Source organism: Felis catus, chromosome B4 (assembly GCF_018350175.1).
Source record: "Felis catus isolate Fca126 chromosome B4, F.catus_Fca126_mat1.0, whole genome shotgun sequence".
Taxonomy (NCBI): Eukaryota; Metazoa; Chordata; class Mammalia; order Carnivora; family Felidae; genus Felis; species Felis catus.
The window spans coordinates 26,267,941-26,290,722 of NC_058374.1; the positions used below are offsets into that span (position 1 = coordinate 26,267,941).

The 22,782-nt window shown below is 37.6% G+C and overlaps 1 protein-coding gene across 3 annotated transcripts in view; it reads right to left on the minus strand.

Moving 5' to 3' along the window:
* The window catches only part of MPP7 (MAGUK p55 scaffold protein 7), a 291,409-nt gene that overhangs the window by 90,753 nt on the left and 177,874 nt on the right, over window positions 1-22,782 (minus strand). For all 3 annotated transcript variants that reach the window (XM_019834123.2, XM_019834129.2, XM_006933337.4), the window contains exons 6-8: window positions 16,423-16,554; window positions 1,676-1,757; window positions 1,055-1,140 (exon numbers count right to left, since the gene is read on the minus strand). In XM_019834123.2, coding sequence (XP_019689682.2) covers window positions 1,055-1,140; window positions 1,676-1,757; window positions 16,423-16,554 — 300 coding nt within the window. The remainder of the gene's footprint in view (window positions 1-1,054; window positions 1,141-1,675; window positions 1,758-16,422; window positions 16,555-22,782) is intronic.

Here is a 22,782-nt window from a genome sequence, read left to right on the forward strand (position 1 = left end):
CTTATTGATTTTTATGAACTCTCGACACATTACAATACCTTCTGTCACATACACTGACAATATTTTTCCTAAGTCTCATGTGTCTTTCAAGCTATATATGGCATCTTTTTCTGTACAGGAAGTGTTCAATTCTAGTAATCACAGCAATTATTTTTCTGTTTGAATTTCACATCAAGTTTAAAAAGTCTTTATTTACTTTTTTATGTTTTTAAGTTAATTTATTTATTTGGAGGGGGGTGGGTAGAGAGAGTGGGGGAGAGAGAGAATCCCAGGCAGGCTCCACACTCAGCATGGGATCATAACCTAAGTCCAGATCAAGAATCAGATGCTTAACTGACTGAGCCATCCAGGCGCCCCTGATTTCTTTAAATATTTAATTCTTTGGGGTTTATTTTTGCGTGTAGTATAAAACAGGAACTGTTTTTTCAAACTGAATCATCAATTCATCCAATAACATTTATAAAAGGATTTCACAGCTTTCCCATGGATTTAAAATGCTATCTTAATCATATATAAAATTTTCAAAAATATGGAGGTCTGCTTGAAGATACTAAACTCTATTTCTGTATGTTTATGCTTTCATACATTAACAGAGACAGTCTCCCTTCATTTTATCCTTACAAATGAACTGGAGAATTTACACTGTCAAGGCCTAAAATAATTTTGTTCGTTTTAGATTTCACAGGACATCTAAGTTAGTTTCACTGTTTTATATGCCTAGAAAGCATAGCCTACAGTCTGGCCATGTCGATGGAAAAAGGGAAAAGAAAAATACGTCACCAACAACAAAGTAGATCCCCTCTATTAAGTACCTCATTTGGGATGGGCCCTGTAATAAACTCTTCACATACATTAGCTCATTTAATCCTCAAAACAGAGAGAGGGAGACACAGAATCGGAAACAGGCTCCAGGCTCCGAGCCATCAGCCCAGAGCCCGACGCGGGGCTCAAACTCACGGACCGCGAGATCGTGACCTGGCTGAAGTCGGACGCTTAACCGACTGCGCCACCCAGGCGCCCCTTTATTACAGTTTTAAAACAAATTTCAGCTTACCAAAATCTGAATTATTTCTTCAGGCCTTTTATCTTCGACTGGAATCCCATTCACTTCCCTAAGTTCATCACCAACATGAATAAGACCTGAGAAGTAGCAAATTCGGGAAATTAAGACTTACCTACAAAAGAACTGCAATTTGCAATTGTATCTACACTTAAAGCATTGTTTGGTTCCTTTAATACATTTGAGGAGACCTTTATGCTTCTCAGGTTTCAGATTCTGTGCCTCTAAACAGCAGAACCAAAGACTACCACATAATAATGCTGGCAAAAGAAAAGACATCAGCATCCTGGTGTTTGTCTAGAAATGTACATTATTTTCATTTAATAAAAGAATTTGTATTTTGTTTTAAAGGCTGCATGCTTTCAGTAGTACTTTTCAAGTGAGAAACACTTCAAGCATATCTTACTATAGCTTCAGAAGTCCATGTAACTGTAAAGCAGAATGAGATTTATCGTTTATTTCAACAGATTCCCACGGTTCAACAGAAGAAAATTTCTTATTCCTTGTTTTGATGGATTACATCCAAAGATCATTTATCCTCTTAATTACATGCTGGAGATGTTGCCCATGAAATGCACCATGGCCTGTCCACGCGCCTAGTGTTGAAACCCTTACCACTTCTGTCTGCAGCTCCTCCTCTCATGATTCTGGCCACAATGATGGCCCCCGTCTGCTCATCTTTCTTAATGGTGGCTCCCTTTTAAGAAAAAGAACAAAAAGTACTTGTGGGTAAAGGTGCGTAGTGGTTGGCAGGAAAGGAGTCAGAAATAAGAATATTCATCTGGAAAAAGTGAAAGCAATTACAAAAAATTAAAGGTATGAGGCAGGACAAAGAGACATCATGCCCCTTTATCTTACAAAGCACTCCTGACTTGGTACAGATTTTCAATCAGACACATCATGTAAGGTTTTCAGCACAATTTAAAGATTTTTCAAATCTGTAAGCTCTTCAACATTATGAAAAGTAGAAATCTCCTCTTTCCGTTATACTACTTTATATTTGAATACTATTTGTTTTTTCCCCTTGACAGCATTGGCTCATTTCACTTTGTCCTTCTAATACCCCATGAAGAAGGGAGGCCATATTGAGAAGGTTAAGTGAATACAAAAATCTCATCAAAATTAGAAAACTAAGACCCAGGCCCTCTGGCTTTTAGTTTAGTGATACTTCTATAATAGCACTATAGCAAAGGAACTCAGACATAATGATAAAGAAAGAGAGAGAAAACTCCAAAATTAGTCGCCTTCCTTACCTAATGCTAAGATAAATTAATGGAAGAAAGATCTGTTACTCCAAGGTCTTTATGTACTAGGACTGTGCTAAGAACAAGCAGAACTAACATTCTGGCATAAGATTAGGGAACAATTTTAAAGAGTCCAGAAATTCTTCATTTATGGATGTTCAGAAGCTAACTGAATGCTGCTTATAACAACATCAAGCACAAATGGTTACTTTGAACATCTTTTTATGACTTTCCTTCTAAGAAACTGGCATTGGTGTGGGAAAGCGTTCTACATGGCATCACATAGCTAAAAAGATGCACATTGGGTGATGGCAGAATTCACCCTGAAAAAGAAAGTGGAATTTTCCCACAGGTCAGTAAACACGTTTATATCATTAAAAATTAGTTATGTAATAAACAAAATTAGGAATCCATTTGTAATAAGTACATTTTATATGACAGTTATCACATGCATATCTAATAGTAGTAAAAAAATCAAATAATTAAGTAATCTGAGTATTTTGTGGCATTTTTCATCACCAAGCATCCATTCAAATCCAAAGATTTGAATGAGCATCTCTCCACAATCATAAACACCAAACCCATAAAGACCCACCAATTAATGGTAATTTTTGCCTTAATTTAAATAGTTTACTTAGAGCTAAGAAGACTAGAAATGCAATATTTTTAATAAAACTGGTATGATTAAATAAACTTTAATTTTCCTTAACAATATCTCCAACTTTCTCATCAAAGTATGGCTAATAGCAAAAGGGTCTGATAACCTAAGATTAATTACCCATTTTTTTGGAGTGTTTTTTTTTAACCAATTTTTTCTTTCTTTTTTTTTTTTACTGAGGTAAAACTGGCCAAGTAACATTATAGGACTTTCAAGTACACACCATTATAATTGGACATCCGTATGCACCACACAGTGATCACCACTATAAGTCTAGTTACCACCCATCACCATATAATTGACCCAATTTTGTCCCCACCCCTAACCTTCTGGTAGCCACCAATGTGTTGCATCTATGAGTTTGTTTTGTTTGTTCATTTGCTTTTTTCTAAATTTCACATATGAATACAATGATATGGTAATTTGTCACTCTCTAACTTATTTTACTTAGTATAACACCTTCAAGGTCCATCCATGTTGTCACAAATGGCAAGACGTCATTCCTTTTTAATGGCTGAGTAATACTGCACTGTGGATATGTGTGTGTATGTATATGTGCACATATGCATACGTATATGCCATATCTTCTTCACCTATTCATCCACCAATGGACACTTAGGTCCTTTCCATATCTTGGCCATTGTATACGATGTTATAATGAACATAGGAGTGCATATACTTTTTCAAATCAGCATTTTTATATTCTTCAGATAAATTCTCAGAAGTGGAATAGATGGATCATATGATAGTTCTATTCTTTATTTTTTAAGAGTATGGAGAAATCTCCAGAGTTTTTTCAATAGTGCCTGCACCAATTTACACTCCCGTCAACAGTGTACAAGGATTCCCTTTTCTCTACATCCCCACCAACAGTTGTTATGTCTTGTCTTTCTGATAATACCCGTTGTAATTGATGTGAGGTGATGTCAATTACAGTTTTGATTTGCATTTCCCTAATTATTAGTGATGTTGAACATCTTTTCATGTGCCTATTGGCCATCTGTATGCCTTCTTTGGAAAACTGTCTATTCAGATCCTCTGTCCATTTTTTAATTCTGTTGTTTAGGTTTTTTTTTTTAATTGTATGAGTTCTTTGGATATTAATCCCTTATCGGATAAATGACTTGCAAAAACCTTCTCCCGTTTAGTAGGCTGTCTTTTCATTTCAATGATGGTTTCTTTTGAGGTGCAGAGTTTGATGTAGTCCTATTTATTGTTTTTGTTTCCCCTGATTTTGGAGTCAGATCTACAAAAACATTGCTAAGACACATGTTGAGGAGCTTACCACCTATGTTTTCTTCTTCTAGTAATTTTAGTTTCAGGTCTTAGATTCAAGTCTTTAATACATTATGAGTTAATTTTTGTGTATAGAGGAAGACAGTAGTCGAGTTTCATTTACATGTGGCTATCCAGTTTTTCCAATACTATTCATTGAAAAGACTCCCCTTTCTCCACTGCATGTTATTAGCTCTTTTGTTTAAATTAACTGTCCATGCATGTGTGGGTTTAATTTGGGGTTCTCAATTCCATTCCATTGATCAGTGTGTTTTTAATGCCCATACCAAACTGTTTTGATTACTATAACTTTGTAGTATAATTTCAAGTCAAGGAGCATGATCCCCTAAGCTTTCTTCTTCTCAAGATTGCTTTGGCTGTTTGGGATCCTTTGTGGTTCCAAATTTTAGAATTATTTGTTATAGTTCCATGAAAAATGACCTTAGAATTTTGAGAGAGACTGCCCTGGATCTGTAGATTGCTTTCGGTTGTTTGGGCATTTTAACAATATTAATTCTTCCAGTCCATGAGCATGGACTATCTCCATTTATTTGTGTCTTCAATTTCTGTCATCAATGTCATAGTTTTCAGTGTACAGATCTTTCACTTCCTTGGTTAAACTTATTTCTAGGTATTTTTTTTCTGATGCACTTTTTAATGAGATTGCTTTCTTAATTCCTTTGATTATCCATTATTAGTGTACAGAAATGCCACAGATTTGTTTTGTTAATTTTGTATCCTCCTACTTTACTGAATACATTTGTTAGTTCTAACAGTTTTTGGTGCAGTCTTTTGGATTTTCTATATATAGTATTAGATCATCTGCAAATAGTGATAGCTTTAGTTCTTCTTTTCTGATTGGAGGTCTTCTTTTTCTTGTTTAACTGCTGTGGCTAGCCTTCCAGCACTGTGTTGAAGAAAAGTGGCAAGAGTGTGCAATCCTCTTCTTGTTTCTGATCTTACAGGAAAAATTTTCAGCTTTTTACCATTGAGTATGATGTTAGTTGTGGGTCATATATGGCCTTTATTATGTTGAGGTATTTTCTATCTTTACTTACTCTGTTGAAAGTTTGCATCATAAATGAATACTGTTAAATGATTTTTCTGCATCTACTGAGATATGATTTTTATCCTTCATTGTGTTAATGTGGTTTGTCATGTTGATTGATCTGTGGGCATTGAACCATGCATGGATGCCTGGACTAAATCCCACTTTCTCATGGCTTATGATCCTTTTAATGTATCGTTGAGCTGAGTTTGCTAATATCTTGTTGAGAATTTTTTCATCAGTGTCATCAATGATATTGGCCTGTAATTGTGTGTGTATGTGTGCGTGGTGTTCTTGTCTGGTTTTGGTATCAGGGTAATGCTTCCCTGATAATATTACTTTGGAAGTACTCCCTCCTCTTCAGTTTTTTTGTAAGAGTTTAAAAAATATACAGATTAAATCATTGGAAGTTTGATGAAATTCATTTGTAAAGCCATCTGGTCCTAGAATTTTGTTTGTTGAGAAATTCTGATTACTAATTTAATATCCTTGCTAGTAATTGGTCTATTCAGATTTTCTATTTCTTTATGACTGGTCTTGGATAATTGTAGGTTTCTGGGACTCCATTTCTTCTAGGTTGCCCAATTTGTTGGTATATAATTTGTTCATAGTAGTCTCATGATTCTTTATATTTCTGTGGTGTTAGTTGTAACACTTCTCTTTCATTTCTGATTTTACTTTAGTCTTTTTCTTGATGAGTCTAGCTAAAGGTTTGTCAACTTACTTTTTTTCAAATAACCAACTCTTAGTTTCATTGACCTTTTCTATTGTTTTGCCTCTTTCATTTATTTCTGCTTTGATCTTTTTTTACTTCTTTCCTTCTACTAACTTTGGGCTTCAAGTGTAAAATTCAATTATTTGAGATTTTTCTTGTTTATTGAGGTAGGCCTGTATTACTCCGAATTTCCCTTTTAGAATCACTTTTGCTAAATCCAAAAATTTTGGTTTGTGGTGTTCCTATTTTCATTTCTGTCACTTGGTACTTTTTAATTTTTTCTTTGATTTCTTCAACGACCCACTGTTCAGTAGCATGCTGTTTGATCCCCATATTTTTGTGGTTTTCTCAATTTTCTTCTTGTAATTGATTTCTGATTTTACAACACCATTGTGGGTGGAGAAGATGCTTGATATTTCATCTTCCTGAATTCACTAAGTTTTGTGACCGAACATGTAATCTATCCTGGAGAATGTTCCATGTGCACTTGAGAAGAACGTGTATTCTATTCTTTTTGGAATGAATGTTCTGTACATATTAAGTCCATCTGGTCTAATGTGTTGTTCAAAGCCACTGTTTCCTCATGGATTTTGTTTGGATAATGCATCCACTGATGTAAGTGGGGTGTTGTAAGTCCCCTACTAGTATTGCTGACAATTTCTCCCTGTTAATCTTTGCTTTATATATCTTGGTGCCTCTATGTTGGATACATATATATTTATAAATGTTATGCCTTCTTGGATTGACTGTTTTTCATTATGTAATGCCCTTTTTTCCTATTACTATAAGTCTGTATTTTAAAGTCTATTTTGTCAGCTATAAGTATAGCTGCACCAGCTTTTTGTTTCCCTTTGCATGGAATATCTTTCTCCATTCTTTCAGTCTCAGTTTATGTGTGTCCTTACTTCTGAAGTCAGTCTCTCATAGGCAGCATACAAATGTGTGTTTTTTTGTTGTTTTTTTTATCCATACAACCACTCTGTGTCTTTTGACTGGAAGGTTTAGTCCACGTACATTTAAAGTAATTAGTGATAGGTACATACTTGCTACCATTTTAATTGCTTTCTGGCTGTTTTCAGAGTTCCTCTCTATTCCTTTCTTCTTTTCTCTCTCTTCCTTTTTACATTGCATTTAGATTCCTTTCTCATTTCCCTTTGTGTATTTACTGTAAGTTTTGCCTGGTGGTTACCGTGAAGTTCACCTAGAACTTCCTGTGTATATAATGGTCTGTTTTGACAGCAACTTGAACATACTCTAAAACTTCACGTTTTTTCTTCCTGCTTCCCATGTTTTATACTTATGTCACACTTTACACCTTTTTATTTTGTGCCTCCTTTAATTATTGTAGTTTTTATTATTTATTTTATTGTAGTTAATTCTATTGTTTTTGTATCTTTACCTTTACACTTGCCTTATTAATGACTGATCCACTACCTTTACTATATATTTACTTTTCCAGCAACATTTTTACTTTCCTACGCTTTTTATTACTTAATGCCATTTCTTTTCAGTTTAGAGAAGTCCCTTTAACATTAATTATAAAGCCAGTTTAGTGACGATGAACAACTTCTGCTTTTGCTTATACATAAAACTCTTAATCCCTCATTCAAATGTGAGTACTAAACTTACCAGTAGAAACTTCTAGGTTGGAAGTTTTTCCATTCAGCACTTTGGATATGTCATGCCACTCTCTTCTGGTCTGCAGAGTTTTTTTCAGAAATATCTGCTGATATCCTTATGAGGTTTCCCTTGATATAAGAAGTTGTTTTTCTCTTGTAGCTTTTAAGATTCTCTCTTTCACCATTTTATTTATAATGTGTCCTGATACGGATTTCTTTGGGTTCTTCTTATTTGGAACTATCTGGGCTTCATGGACCTGTAGGTCCATTTTCTTCTCTAGATTAGAAAAGTGTTCAGCCGCTATTTCTTAAGTTTTCTGGCCCTGTTTTCTACATGGACCCCTATAATGTGAATGTTATTCTATTTGATATTGATTCAAACATTCTTTAAGTTACCTTTATTTTTTTTCTCTTTTCTTTTGGCTGCTCTGTGTGGGTGAGTCCTATTGCTTTTTCTTCCAGCTTGCTGATCTGATCTTTGGCTTCATCCAGTCTGAACTGCTCTAGGGTATTTTCCAGTTCTGTATTCTTCAGCTCTGTAACTCCTGTTGGGAATTTTGTTATATTTTCTTTGTTGAGGATCTCACCGTGTCCATCCAATCTTCTTGAGTTCAGTGAGCATCTTTATGACCATTACTTTGAATTCTTTACCAGATATATTGCTTATCTCTATGGCATTAATGCCCCTTTCTCATATTTGGTCTTCTTCTTTTGTTTGGAACACTTTCCTCTGTCTCCTCATTTTGCCTGACTCTGTGTGCTCATTTCTATCAATCACCTCTCCTAGTATTGAAGCAGTGACCTTTCAAAGGAGAGTCATGTGGAGCCCAGAAGTTCAATCCCTTCTAACCAGAGCTAGGTGCTCAAGAAGCATCCCGTGTGGTATGTATGAACCTGTTCGCTGTAGCAGGGCTACGTCTGCGATGCAAGAATGTATCAGGCTGGTGCCCAGCCGGCTGTGATGCATGGCTGCACTGAGTGGCACAGGCTGCACTGTGGCCAAGGGGTGGGCGGGACTACTGCCTGGCCCAGCTGTTACGCACAGTGTGGGGACTGGCAGGGTTCCTGGCTGGGCACACCCCTCAGCTCCAGCAGATTAGAGAAAAAGTTCCAAAATGACTCCCACCTTCACCACCTTTAACAAAGTAGATGCAGTCACAAACATGGCACCGTCATATTTGTCGTATTTGTGACTCCGTCCCTGGGGGAAGTTCCAAAAGTTTCCCGCCTCGCTGGCAAGCACTTTAAGATCAGTAAGTGGATCTCCTTCGCATATGGTCTAGGTGCTTTTCAAATTGGAGTTTTTGTGTTGGGTCCTGGGGTGAGTGAGTCTGCACACAAGCCCTTAAGAGCAGGCTCTCCCTTCCCTACAGTTCTATGATTTTCCTGCACATGATCCCTACTGGTTTTCAAAGCCTGGCATTTAGGGGGCTCATCTCTTTCATGCAGGATTTAAGGGGCTGGGTGCCTGGTCTGGAGCACAAACCCCTCACTCCAGGAAAACTTCTGTATTTTTGAGATCCTCCTTGACTGTGGATCACTGCACCTACCGTGGGGTGTGTGTGTGTGTGTGTGTTGTTTTTTGTTTTTCTTGCAAGTTGGTGTCTCTGCCTCTCCTATCCAATGCTGTCCTTTTTGTCCTTTATCATAGAGGCTCTGTTCATCCAGTTTTCTAGACTTTTTCAAATTATTCTATACGGAGTTGTGTATTTGTTGTATTCATGGGAAGGAAGGAGTTCAGAATCTTCCTACACCACCACCTTGAATCCAAGTCTCTGCTCATCCATATTTTATAGATGAGAAAATAATCACAAATGGCTATGATCTAAGATCAGAAAATTAGCATACAGTGAAGTCAGGACCTATCCAAGGCAAACTGATCAGAATGCTATTTTTAGTCTTAACTATTCGATATTGCTTACCCTATATCTTTAACCTTTTATTCACAACTTATAAGTTCACTGCCCTTGCGTTAGCTTATCTACGATGGACATCATCAATTCCCTCCTTCTCTGTATGTGCATATGCCCTATTCCCATACCAAGTGGTGAAAATGGTCCTAAGGCATGTAAGCCTATAGGAGGGCTTGCAGCTGCCAGCTGGGCCTCTTGAAATACTTGCTCTGTGGGAAGCCAGACACCATGTAAGAAATGATTACTGCCATGCTGTGAGGAGGCCCATCCAGCCAAGTGGAGAGGTCATCTGGAAAGAGCTGTCTGATCAGCCCCCATTTTTCTGGCCATCCCAATCCAGGCATCAGTCATAGGAATGAAGTTCACAGATGACCCCAGCCTTAGCCACCACCTAACTGAACATATGAGGGACTCTACTTAAGAACCACCCAACTGAGCCTATCAACCTCTAAAACTATGATATATAATGTTGTATAGCCACAAAATTTGGGGGTGGTTTGTAACACAGAATTAGGTAATTGGAGTAAGCCTCTTGCTTCACTATGAATTATACTATTTTTCAATATAGGACCATCCAGTTTGTTGTGCTTAATGCTAGTCCTTGTGACTTATTCCGTGATTCAATGAAGCTGACAAATGTTTACAGAGAGCCTACTCTGTGCCAGGTTCTAAGGGCATGTAATGTATTGGTGAAAAAAACTAAGCATTCCTGTCCCCTCATGGAACTTACATCTAACAAGAAAGAAAGACAATAAACAAACGATGAAATAATTAGACATATAGTATGTTAGAAAGTGGCTACTACTGTGCGTATGAGAGCGGCAGGGAAGACAATGTAAAGACAGGCTTCAATGAGAAGATGAAATCTGAGTAAAGAAGATAAAAAGGAAACGAAGGAGTTAGCCAAAGAGAAAGAATAGATGAAAACGGTACAGAAGTGCTAGGACGAGGCTGTAAATGGAACGGAGTGATCAAGGAAGAGCAAAAAAGCCAATGTGGCTGGAGTAAGGTAAAAGGGGAGAAGCAGTAGGAAGTGAGAGTAGATGGCATCAGGGAGCCAGATCATGTAGAACTTTGTAGATTATATCGTGGGGGCTCTGGATTTTATTCTGAAAGAAACAAGGAGAAGCTGAACAGCGTGAGTGCGTGTCATAATCTAAAAGGTTTGCTCCACCTACTGTGTTAAGAAAAGAGTGCAGGAATGCGAGGGCTAAAGCAAGGAAACAAACTGGGGGTTGTTAAACTAATCCGGGGGAAAGATGAAGGAGGCTTGGATCTGACTGGCAGGAGGTGAAGTGATGAAGAGTCTGGATATATTATTGGTACAGCCAAAAGGATTCCCAAAGGACTGGAAAGGGTACATGAAAGAAGAAAGGTATCAAAGACTGACTCTGGTTTTTGGCGGAGCAATTAGGAAGATGGGATTGTAATCAACTGAGAGGAGGAATCCTAGGAGGGGAATGAATTTGGGGACAAAGATCAGTTTACTTTTGGACACGTGAAGACAGAGATGTCTATTCGACATTCCAGTGGAGATATCAAGTACACAGATGGACATACAAATTTAAAGCTCAGAAAAAAAGATCTGGAAGAAAAATCGACTTGGGAGTCACTGACACACAGATGATTTTTAAAGCCAGGGGCTGGATGAAATCACTTCTAGAATGTGTAAAGAATAGCACTGCCACACTGAAGGGTTACTCTGTTACACATACAAACCTTGAAACAGGGGTGCCTGCTACCTGCTGACTCTACCTATCCCCGGAGGGTGAACTATGGACCCTGAGAAACGATCTCCCACTTTCTACACGATGCTAGCCCTTGACTCAACCTTCGTTTTGATCCCTTCATTCTTGAAGATTTCTGCTTCCGTCTTTCTTTCCAAACTCCTATTACCACAATTCTTTGAGGTATTCTTAGTGGAACGTACTTGCGTGAAAAGAAGATCAAAACTCAATAAAATAGAACACGTTACATGCCATTTTGTACAAAAGTCTACAGTCCTATGGCACCGATAGCACAAGGAAAATAAAGTTGTATCTAATGTTTTAGTACTTACATATTTTCTTATGTAATTATTTTGAATTTATTCTATGTGATTTTGACCCAAAAAATAGAGTATAGAGAACTTCGGGTTAGATTAAGGAGTTAAAATTCTGGTTACGTTTGTCTTGCTACTGCTGTAAAATGGTTTATAAAAGAGGAACTGATGAGCCCATGCTATCATGATGTCTCCATAAAAAATGCATATCCTACAATACTGCCAATATTCTAAGACCTCCTTAAGCAGGTAGCGCTGTTGATTCCAGGTTGAACCTTTGAAATCAAAGTGGTTTCAAGCATCATCTACCAAACATTTGCATCAAGAACATCTGAGACATTTAAAAAATCTCGATTCCCAGGTCCCACCTGAAACCTACTGATGCAGACTCTCTGGGGGTAGAGGTGGTGAAGTTTGCGTTTTAAGTAAGCACCTCAGGTAATTCTTAGGATACCAAAGTTGGAGCAGCACTGTTCTAAAAGAAGCAAGAAGGACAACCCATACAAGAAACTGAAAATTAAGATCATAATCCACTCACTCACTAAGTGAAGGTCACTTTCTTAAAGAGTGCCTAAAAAATAATATTTATTATTATTTCTGCATAAAACAGATACAAATTGTTCCAAATTCATAGGGAGGGAGGATAGCTCTGCTCCCTGCATGCTGACCATTGTTTTTCTCTCCTTCTCTCAATTCATTTATCCATCCCTCGCCTTAAACTATCACCGTCTCACCTTTCCATTGCAAACACCTACATGATCTGTGCTCGCTGCCTCTTTTCCCCGGAAATGGTCCTCTCCAACAACCGTCATCGAGAGCCTCTACGTATCATTCTATACAACATTTATATAGGGCTTGCATAATGCATAAAGCATACAAAGCATTACAAGTACATTATACGCTAGTTGACATTCAAAACACTCTTTAAGAGGCAGATCTCCTGATTTTCAAACAAGAAGCCTCAGCCTGTGAGATAAACTGACTTGGTCCTGCAAGGATATAGAGCAAAGAAGGGACACCAGACTACCTCCCACTTAGGTTCTCTAATCCAAGCCTGGTGTTTATTTCACCACATTATACCTCAATCTAACAGACAAAACTAAACTCTTAAATCATATGGATAAACTAACCCCTTCATTGTTAAATCTTATAGCCTTTATTCTTGAATCATTTGCCAAAAATTTCCTGACCATCCAATCACTAGAATTTTACTTCAGCATTGCTTCTCGCGTCTTAACTATTTCTGACTCTTACCACTTGGATTCATTCTCCTAAGGATGCCTTAGATTCAATCTTCTCTCGGCTTCCGCTTCTCCCCTACTTTCTACCCCTTTGGTAGTTGTGGCTTTTCCAAGAACCTCTCCAAAATGACAAATGACATTTGACAAATGTAAAATGACAAGTTTGTTGAAAATAACCATTTCCTACTTTTCTGAGTAGTACATTTCTTAAACCTTAAATGTATTCACCCAAGAATCCTACTTTACCTTTATAATAACTGTCAAACTAAAACTAATACACTCATTATCATTTGGATGAAATAAAGTTCAAGATGAGTAATTCTCCTCCCTTGATTTCATATTCCAAGGTTGAAATGACATCTGAAATCTTAATACTCTTCTCAGAAATCCTAACAAATAATTTGGGAATTTCTTCGTCCCATGTAGATGTTGTTGTCTATATGAAGTTTTTTTAGTTTTTTTTTTTTTTTTTTAACACAGCTCCTTGAACAAGAAACACACAATTGTGGCTCAGAAGGAAGACAAAGGACAAGTGACTAAAGTAATTTTTTAAAGTAAAATAACTTCAAAGTACTTGAAATTGCTTTAGATTGCCTTAAACATGAAAAATAATATAAAACATAAACCTAGTTTAGAGAAGATAACTGCGTATGTTTGGGGAAAAAAACTTTTATTAGTTTACTTTTAAATAATGGAGAAATGAATATGACAACTTCTAATTCATGTAAAATAGGCAAAGAGCAGAATAAAAATTGTGGATCCAAATGAAACAGCATTAAAATTTTTAAACACCCCACATTTGAGAGGAAGTAGAAAGGAAAGTTGCTTTCAAGTATATTACAAAGCTGTCAAATTAAACCATGGTACATGAATAAGGAACTGAACAATTCCAAGAAATGCTGAAGATAGCCCCTGCATATACAAATGTTACAAATCCGGAAAACATCCTCATGCTTAAGAGAAATAATTTTTAAACAAATTAACAATTCAACCAATTTTCAAATTTACCTGGTTCCCTTTCCTAAGTCTCTAGCCTCTTCCTAGCACCTGCTGAGCCCCACAGGCTCCAAATAATCATAAGGAAACTTGAAATTTTACTCCCATGCATTTCCTTCTATTCTTGCTACCTGAACGCATGGTACTTCTCCTCACCTAAGTAACAACGTTGTGGGTATTTTGTACTCCCTCTCTTCTCTTGCACTGTGTATGTAAAAATTTTGCCTGGTCTGATCAACTCTAACTTGCCATTTACCCCAGTTCAGATTCTCCTCTTAAATATTCTATATTATATAAACTTGGACAAAAGAGAGCTAACAAAGGATGATGATGTCAAAGTTAGATCTAATTATTTAAGCTGTGACATGCTGACTAGCTATAAAGCATGTGATATACTCAGTAACAAAGGATGATAACACAACTGTAGGTTATTTTCTATACTTCATTCGACTGCCTTTTAAATTGAAACTAATTTGCAGCAGGTCCAGTTAAAACTTAAAAAATCTCAGTGCAGTGCATGCCTAATTGCTTTGACAAACATTTTGAAGATGTTCTTTGATCAAGAGAGGGTCAGGACATAAACATTGCTGGTGGTGCTTTAAATGTTAGCCCACAAAGCCAACACACCAAAAGCCACTGCCCCTGGGAAAACTACAACTGATCAAAGAAATTATTCCTAACGAATTCCTGAACTCCTCAAGATGGTCAGCCTTTCGGTTATCCAAGTGCCTGAAGTTGTCAAAACAAAACAAAAAAATGTATTTATCGAGGGATGCACAGAAGCCACCAAGAATTAGTCACTGTATGGTGATAGACCCTGAGAAAGATCTTTCTACATCCAAAATGCATGCCATCTATCCTTGCTAAGTATATCACCTTCTACTTAATAAATACCAAGAGACATTACAGAGTTACAAACCACATATTAAAGGCACAAACTTATAATCTACATTAAATAATCTTAACCAGGAATACAGGGAGCCCGAGGACATCCATGGGTGGGCATTAGGGTCTCAATAAATTCCTTTGTATCACATGAAATCTATCTGTGTGTTTTTTCTGGGTAGGAGTATCCAGTGCAGTTATCAATGTACCAAAGTTGCCCTTAAACAAAACAAGAACATGAAAAAAACCTGTAAGGGACAAGTAGACAGATACAATATGGTGTAGAAGAAAAAAAAACTAGTATTTGCAGGTAAAAGGCCCGGACCTCCATTCTACCACTCATTAGCTGTAATCAGTAAGTTCCTTCACTTCTTTGCGTATCCATTTCCTAGTCTATAAAAATGGAAAAAGACATACCAACTATGAAGATAAATGTAACATATGTAAAGTACTTCACACAGTGCCCAGCAAGTATCGCATTATCCCCTGCTATTTGCTTTAAGAATACCAAAATGTCTCAATTAGGAAAAAAATGGGCCCCAACACATTTAAAATCAACTGCTAGACAGTGGAATTTATTTTTCTTCTGAATGCAGTTTCAGCAAAATATGGACACACTCTGTACTACTATCCTACTGCTGCCATGACAAATGTGCCGCACAAACGTGCCACACAAATTTTGTGACACAGATTTGTTACCTTACAGTTCTGGAGACAGGAGGGCCAATTGAGGGTCCTGGAGCTAAAGTCAAGGTGTCAGCAAGGCTGTGTTCCCCCTGGAGGATCTAGGAGAGAATCTGATCCTCCCCTTTTCCAGTTTCTAGAAGCTTCTGGCATTCCGTGGCTCATGGCAACATCCCACCAACCTTTGCTTTTATCATCACGTCTCCTTTTTGTAATTCTGATGTGCTGCCCTTCCCACTTCAGTAAAAACCTTTGTGATGACAAGGGGCCCACCAGATAACCCAGGATAATCTTCCCATCTCACGATCCTTACCAAATCTTGACAAGTCCCTCTGCTATTTAAAGTAGTATTTCACGGGTTCTGAAGATTAGTACGTGACATCATTGGGCATGGTGGGGAACACCACTCTGCTCACCACAGACCCCTTGATGCAATTTGACATTGTATAAATCCCGGTACTAAAATAAATTGGTACATTTACAGTTTTCTATGTTTATTTATTTTTGAGAGAGAGAGAGGGACAGAGGATCCAAAGTGGGATTTGCGCTGACAGCAGAGAGCCCAATGCAGGGCTCAAACTCACAAACTGTGAGATGAGGACCTGAGCCAAAGCCAGACACTTAACCGACTGAGCCACCCAGGCGCCCATACATTAACATTTTGAAATAAAAGACATTTGATTAATTTCTCCTTTACTTTAAAATAAATCAGCTTTCTAGAAAAGCCAGAGCAATTATTTTTAGTTGCACCGTTTAGTCTTAAATCAGCTGTGACTGGCTCATGGTATGCTTTCTTTTATAAAGGTCAACATCACATTTTACAAATTATTGCTCTAACCAATAAAATGCTGCCGTTTTATTTGGCTTTTTTTTTCATTTTTCTAAATAATACTTTTTAGACATGTATGCTCTATTTATTTTAAAGCTTAAAAACACAGAAAAATTATGTTTTAAAGAGAGGAATAAATGGTGTGGCCCCATCAGATTTGGTTTTATCATGGTACCTACTCATGTCTGAGCATAAACCGTATACCAAAACTCACCAGCGGTTCTCTATTTTTGACCAGACGAATGATTTTTACGGAATCTTCCTCATCATCGATATCATCAGGCATAGGAGGTAATACCGGATCGTAATTCTTCTGAGCCACAGTATCGTGTACAGAGAGCAAAGCCTATCAAAGTCAGAATTTGGGGGGAAAAATCAATCAAATTTAAAATCCCAAACACATCAAGCTATAAAGAAAATCAAACTGGGGTTACAGTGTTGACATAACAATGGTCATAGGCAACTACTTGAAAAAGAGCATCTTAGGAACGGGAGTACATACAGCAGCCAACAGCAGCTCTGCTTAGCTGCTTACCCTCATGGAGGACAAGATCAGCATCAAAGTACTCTCACCTGGGGCGCCTGGGTGGCTCAGTCGGTTGAGCATCCGACTTCAGCTCAGGTCATGATCTCACAGTCTGTGAGTTCGAGCCCCGCGTCGGGCTCTGTGCTGACAGCTCAGAGCCTGGAGCCTGTTTCAGATTCTGTGTCTCCCCCTCTCTGCCCCTTCCCTGCCATGCTCTGTCTCTCTCTGTCTCTCAAATATGAATAAACATTAAAAAAATTTTTTTAAAAAGTACTCTCACCTGTATATTCTCTGGTTCATCCTTATAAGGGTGGCAGCTGGGGACAGGGGTGGGGGCTTAGTACTTTGGCTAGGAGGGAGAAAATGAGGCCACAGGTACATTGTCAATGAGTCAGTAGGAGTCTGAGAAAACTGTATTTTTCCCTTCCTACTGTTAGCAGAAAACACAAAAGGAACTGACCAATGCAATTTACTTTCATTCTTCTCCTATTTTCTCACCTTTTCATTTGTTGTGTAACAGGTTAACTAATATGTGTATAAAAGAATAAAATAGGGGTGCCTGGGTGGCTCAGTTGGTTAAGTGTCCGACTTCGGCTCAGGTCATGATCTCGCGGTCCCTGAGTTCAAGCCCCGCGTCGGGCCCTGTGCTGGCAGCTCAGAGCCTGGAGCCTCCTTCAGATTCTGTGTTTCCCTCTCTCTCTGACCCTCCCCTGCTCATGGTCTGTCTCTCTCACTCTCAAAAATGAATAAATGTTAAAAAAAAATTTTTTTAAAGAATAAAATAAAAGTTTTCCTAGGCATTACTGTCATGGTGGCTAAAACTCCACAAAATACAGTCACGTTGTCATTCTGGACCAAAGACCAGAAAAACACTCAAATCTTGACATGTCACTACTATTTTAGGAGAGTGGGTTTTAGACTTTTAACGAACTTGTTCTCTATCACCACCACCACAATCCATAAATTACTCTAGCCAGAAGCCTAGAAATCATCCTTGAAACAAATCTCTCCTCCACCCTACACTCCTCAACACCCAATCTATATTCTGTTAAATCTAATTGCAAAATATATCCTAAAATGTGTTCTATTCTCTCAGCTCTTAGAGAAGACACTGGCAAACTATGCCATCTGTTTTTGTAAATGAAATGTTACTGTGACATGTTCTTCATTCATTTATGTATTGTTTATAGCTGCCGTCATGTTACAAGAACAAAAACTGAGTGGAAGCAAGAGACTGTTTTTATAGGAAAAGTTGGGGGATACCTGATCTAGCTCATTGATGTCATTGTGTTTTACGTGGAGAATTGCAATAGCCTCTCAACGGTCCAGGTGCATTCACCTATGGTCCATTTTTCCAAGTATGTATATTTCGTATTTTCTATGCCTTCGGGGGACATTTAGAATGATTTCAGTTCTTGGCTATTATAAATAGTGCTACTATTAATATTTCCTATCTTTTGATGCATGCACGTGTGTGCACACACGCGCACGCGCGCGCGCGCGCGCACACACACACACACACACACACACACACACACACACAAATATGGGTTAAGCATAGCTTGCCCTTGAACAACATCGGTTTGAATCGCATGGGTCTATTTATATGTGGGTATTTTTTGATAAATACAGTATTATAAATGTATTTTATTTTCCTCATAATTTTCTTAACATTTTCTTTTCTCTAGTTTATTGGAAGAATACAGTAATATAATACATATAACACACAAAATATTTTGCTGTTGGTAAGGCTTCTAAGCAACAGTTGGCTATCAGTAAATTCTGGGGAGTCAAAAGTTACACACGAGTTCACAAATTTCTAACATGTAGGGAGTCAGTGACCCTAGTCCCTGCATTGTTCAAAGGTCAAGTATATTTGAGAAAGAAAAGTCTGGGTCATGGGTTCTAAGTATATTCAACATTACCAGATAAGAGACAGTTTTTCAAAGTGCTTGTCCCAACTGTACTCTTACCAACAGCTTAAGTGAGTTCTAGTTGTATCAAATGATCCCCAACATTTTACATTAGTAATTTCAATCTCGCCTTTCTGGATGCATAATGGTATCTTCTTATGGTTGGAATTCCATTTTTCTTATAACTAATGAAATCTGTTTTTGTAAGATGCCTGTTCAAGATCCTCACACATTTTTCTATTCCATCTGTCTTTTTCTTACTGTTTTGTAAGAATTCTTTATAACATACTGGACCCAAGCCTTTGTTGATTACATATGCGGCAAATGTATTCTCATGTTTGGTAGCTTCCCTTTCCCTTTCTTATTAGGGTTTTTTGACTAACAAGGAATCCAAATTTTAATGAGCCTAATTAATGTTTTTTCCTTGGGGGCTGGTGCTTTTTGCATCTGACCTGAGTTTCAAAGTAAAAGTATAAACAGCATCAAGATGAAGAAATATCTGAAGAGACAATGGCTGAAATTTTTGACAAGTAATGAGAGATGGAGTCTGAAGAGTCAGGAGACCCAATGTATCCATCAGGAAGCAGGAACAATAAAAAGAAATGCAAGATTCGATACATCATAGTGAAACTACAGCACACCAAAGACTGAAGAGAGAAGATCTGAAGAACATCAGAAAGGAAACACAAACAAAATGACTGAGAGATGACTGATTGGCAACAGTGGAAACTAGAAGCCAGTTAAAATATCTGGAAAATGCTTAGAAAAGATAACAGCAGCCCAAAATTGTGTATTTAGGAAAAGCATCGTTCAAGAATGAGGAAGAGAGCCAAGTTGAAGTTATTAAGAACTCCACTGGAAAATAACTAAACAACAGAAAACTTAAAAAAAAAAAAAAAAAAGATGAAACAATGGTTTTGGAAAACACTGGACCCAAACAATGAAGGACAGTGATCACCGGAAGACAGGAAACAAATGTGAGCCTCTTAAGCCCAGAGTTTGCTTGCTGTGTTGGGGGAGAAGGCCCTGGGTAGAACCCACTGGTCTTCCTAAGTTGAGTCAACAAAGCTGGGAACACTGGGAGGATGAGAGACTAAAGTTCTCAGGGTCTCAAGAGTATGAAAGAGAAGACAGCAGGATGGACACAGGGCTCCGGAGATCTTCAGTAGGTCCCCCCTGAATCCTTAGCCAAGGCATACATACAAAAAAAACCAAACAAACAAAAACAAAACAAAAAACCAAAAAACTACCAGAAAGGATTAGAGCAGTGGTTATCAGTAGAGAACAATTTTACTCCCCAGTAGCCACTTGGTAATGTCTGGAGACATTTTGGGTTGTCTCAGTGTGGTGGATGCTACTGCCATCTAGTGCACAGAGGTCAGGGATGCACCTAAACATCTGACAGCACGCAGGATGGTCCCCTGCCATCCCTTCCCCCAATAATTTTCCACCCCCAAATGTCAACAGTTCCAAGTTTAAAAAACTCTGCCTTGCAGAGAACAACTGGCAAAGCTCACACAGGGCAGGAAGAACTCCTGTTTCCATCAGGGGAAAAAGGCTTGGCATATGCAGGGCACTGAGGATAGTGAAGAGAGGAATACTGTCTTAATAGTGGTAAATAGCCCAAAATTAAACACAGCTAAGATCTCACCCAACAAAGCTTAAAAAGCAAGACTCTGAAGAATCAACATGTTCCCAAGTAACTTAATTATATAACAGAAAAAACTCAAGAATATTATCTATAAAAGTATAAAAACATTCAGCATCAAACAAAATAAAACTCATACTGACTGGGAGTCAATTACTAACAAAAGTTATCAGGCATATGAAGACAGAAGGAAATACTACTTATAATGAAGAAAAACAATGCTATAGAACTAAACCCTGAAAATTACACAGATGATAGAATTATATGGAACCAAATCCTGAAATTACACAGACTTCAGACAAGGGAAGGAAAACAATTACTATCACTGTATCCCAAATGCTTGAAAAGTTAGATGGAAGACTGAAAACTGAGACTTGCAATATACAAGAAAGATTAAAATCAAACTTCTAGAGATAAAAGATACAATGTATGTACTTTAAAAAAGTACAGTGAATGAGATTAACACTTGTAGTTAAAGCAATTTATCAACTATCAAAAATGAAACAACACAAAGAGAAGACATAGTGAAAAATTATGAACGGAACATTATTGAGCCATGGGACAACTTATATACACCTAACTGGCATCTCCAAAGAAAGGAGAAGTGCTAAAAAAAATATCTAAAGAGATATCGTAGAAAATATTCCAAATGTGATGGGGTAAAAAAAAGCCTCTATCTGCATCTAAGCACAAAAAGCATAAAAAAAAATAACACTGTATTGCTTAAAACCAGTGAGAAAGAAAAAAAATCTTAAAATCAGCCAAGAGAAAAAAGATAATAATGACAACACACTTCAGAAACATGAGCCACAAGATAAAAGAGCAGCATCTTTAAAATACTCAGAAACCGCCAACCGAAAATTCTATACCTAGCAAAAATATCTTTGAGAAAAGAAGAGATATTGAAGAGTTTTTAAACACATACAGAGGCTGAAGGAATGTATCACCAGAAGACTTGCATTACAAGAAATGGTACAGGAAGTCTTTCAGACAGGAAGATAGGAATGACAGTAGATGGGAATACGGGTTTATAAAGAGTTGAATGAAGAACATCAGAAATGTCCATTATCTGGGTATCTATGGTAACTATCCTGCACATAATTAAGACTAATAGAGATCACTAATAAACATCTTCTAAAATAAAATGATTATTATGGTTGATAGGCAATATTAGTAACACCAGCTATGTATTTTTTCCTCTTTAGCTTTTCATCTCCATGTCTGGATTCCAAGATTTACAATACTAAGTTCCTAATTTTTAATAGCTTTGCTTTACAAGTATTTTTGGTTAGCCAACATTTTTATTCTGAACTAAAAGTAACTTTGTATTCTATTTTCCTGTTTTTTAACTGTGGTGACTTTATTCTTCAATATACAGATTGTCCTTCTGAAAGGCAACACACCTAAATAAGAAAATTGTATTTCCATATGCCATAATCACCCAATCACAACTGATGGGTTTACCTGTTGTTCAGAAGAATATGCAGGAAATTGAACACTAGGCCTTCTAACCCATCAGGCGCACAGGCTCTCACTGCTTTGGACCCCCTGGAGTCAATTGTACGTTCAAAGTACCTGTCAGGTCCACAGAATTAAGTGTCTAACTCATAAGACTGAGTAACACTGATTTATTCCTCCAGAAGGAAGCTTAACTTGTCCCTTTTGCATGCTTTAATGAAGTCTCATCCATTCTACATGCTCAGGCAATGAGTAATTTCTGGTAAGGACATGTTTTGGAAAGCTAAAAATTTCAACAAATCTTCTTATTTTATTGCCTTTTTAAAACCCACCAAATTTCCCCCAACTTCCCTAAATTATAATACCATGCTCTAGCGATGATGTCACTTCACTGTTTTATCAAAAAATGAGCCTCTGAATGAGGACTTGGAGAGGTGGATCTGCCTATAATGTGGCCATGCAATGCCTAGGAGTGGATCTTATTTATTAATGACTCTGCCTCCCGGGAAAAAAAGTCGCCGTAGAGATCCATATCCCTTCAGAGGAGTGCCCCCAAAGGCCACCACTATTGCTTTTGCCCACCCCATCACCACAGGAAGCTCCCACATCTTATCGCTTCTACTGACGCCTTGTGCTATTCACTATACCACTTCCCTGTTCTCACCATCTGTTGTTTCTTTGATGCTTCATTACTTGAAGATTTGGACAGTAAGACTGTATCTTGTAACCACTACTGAGTAATAAGAGTAATTATTATTTATTGTTCGTATGTGGCAACTGACTGATTCAGAGATTTCAAGACTGGGTATAATCTTTACATCTTTGACAGCCTTCATGTGAGACAACTGTTACAAAATGACAAGTCATTTCCTAACTATTGGAGACTCCAGGGCAACAAGCTGTACAGGAAAAGTACTGACATATATTCCAGTGGTGATCAATTAGCAAAAATGAAAAAGAACATTAATTGCACAGGGCTTGCAAGGGCATGGAGCAAACAATGTACGCTGAGAGGACCTGTCCAGGTCA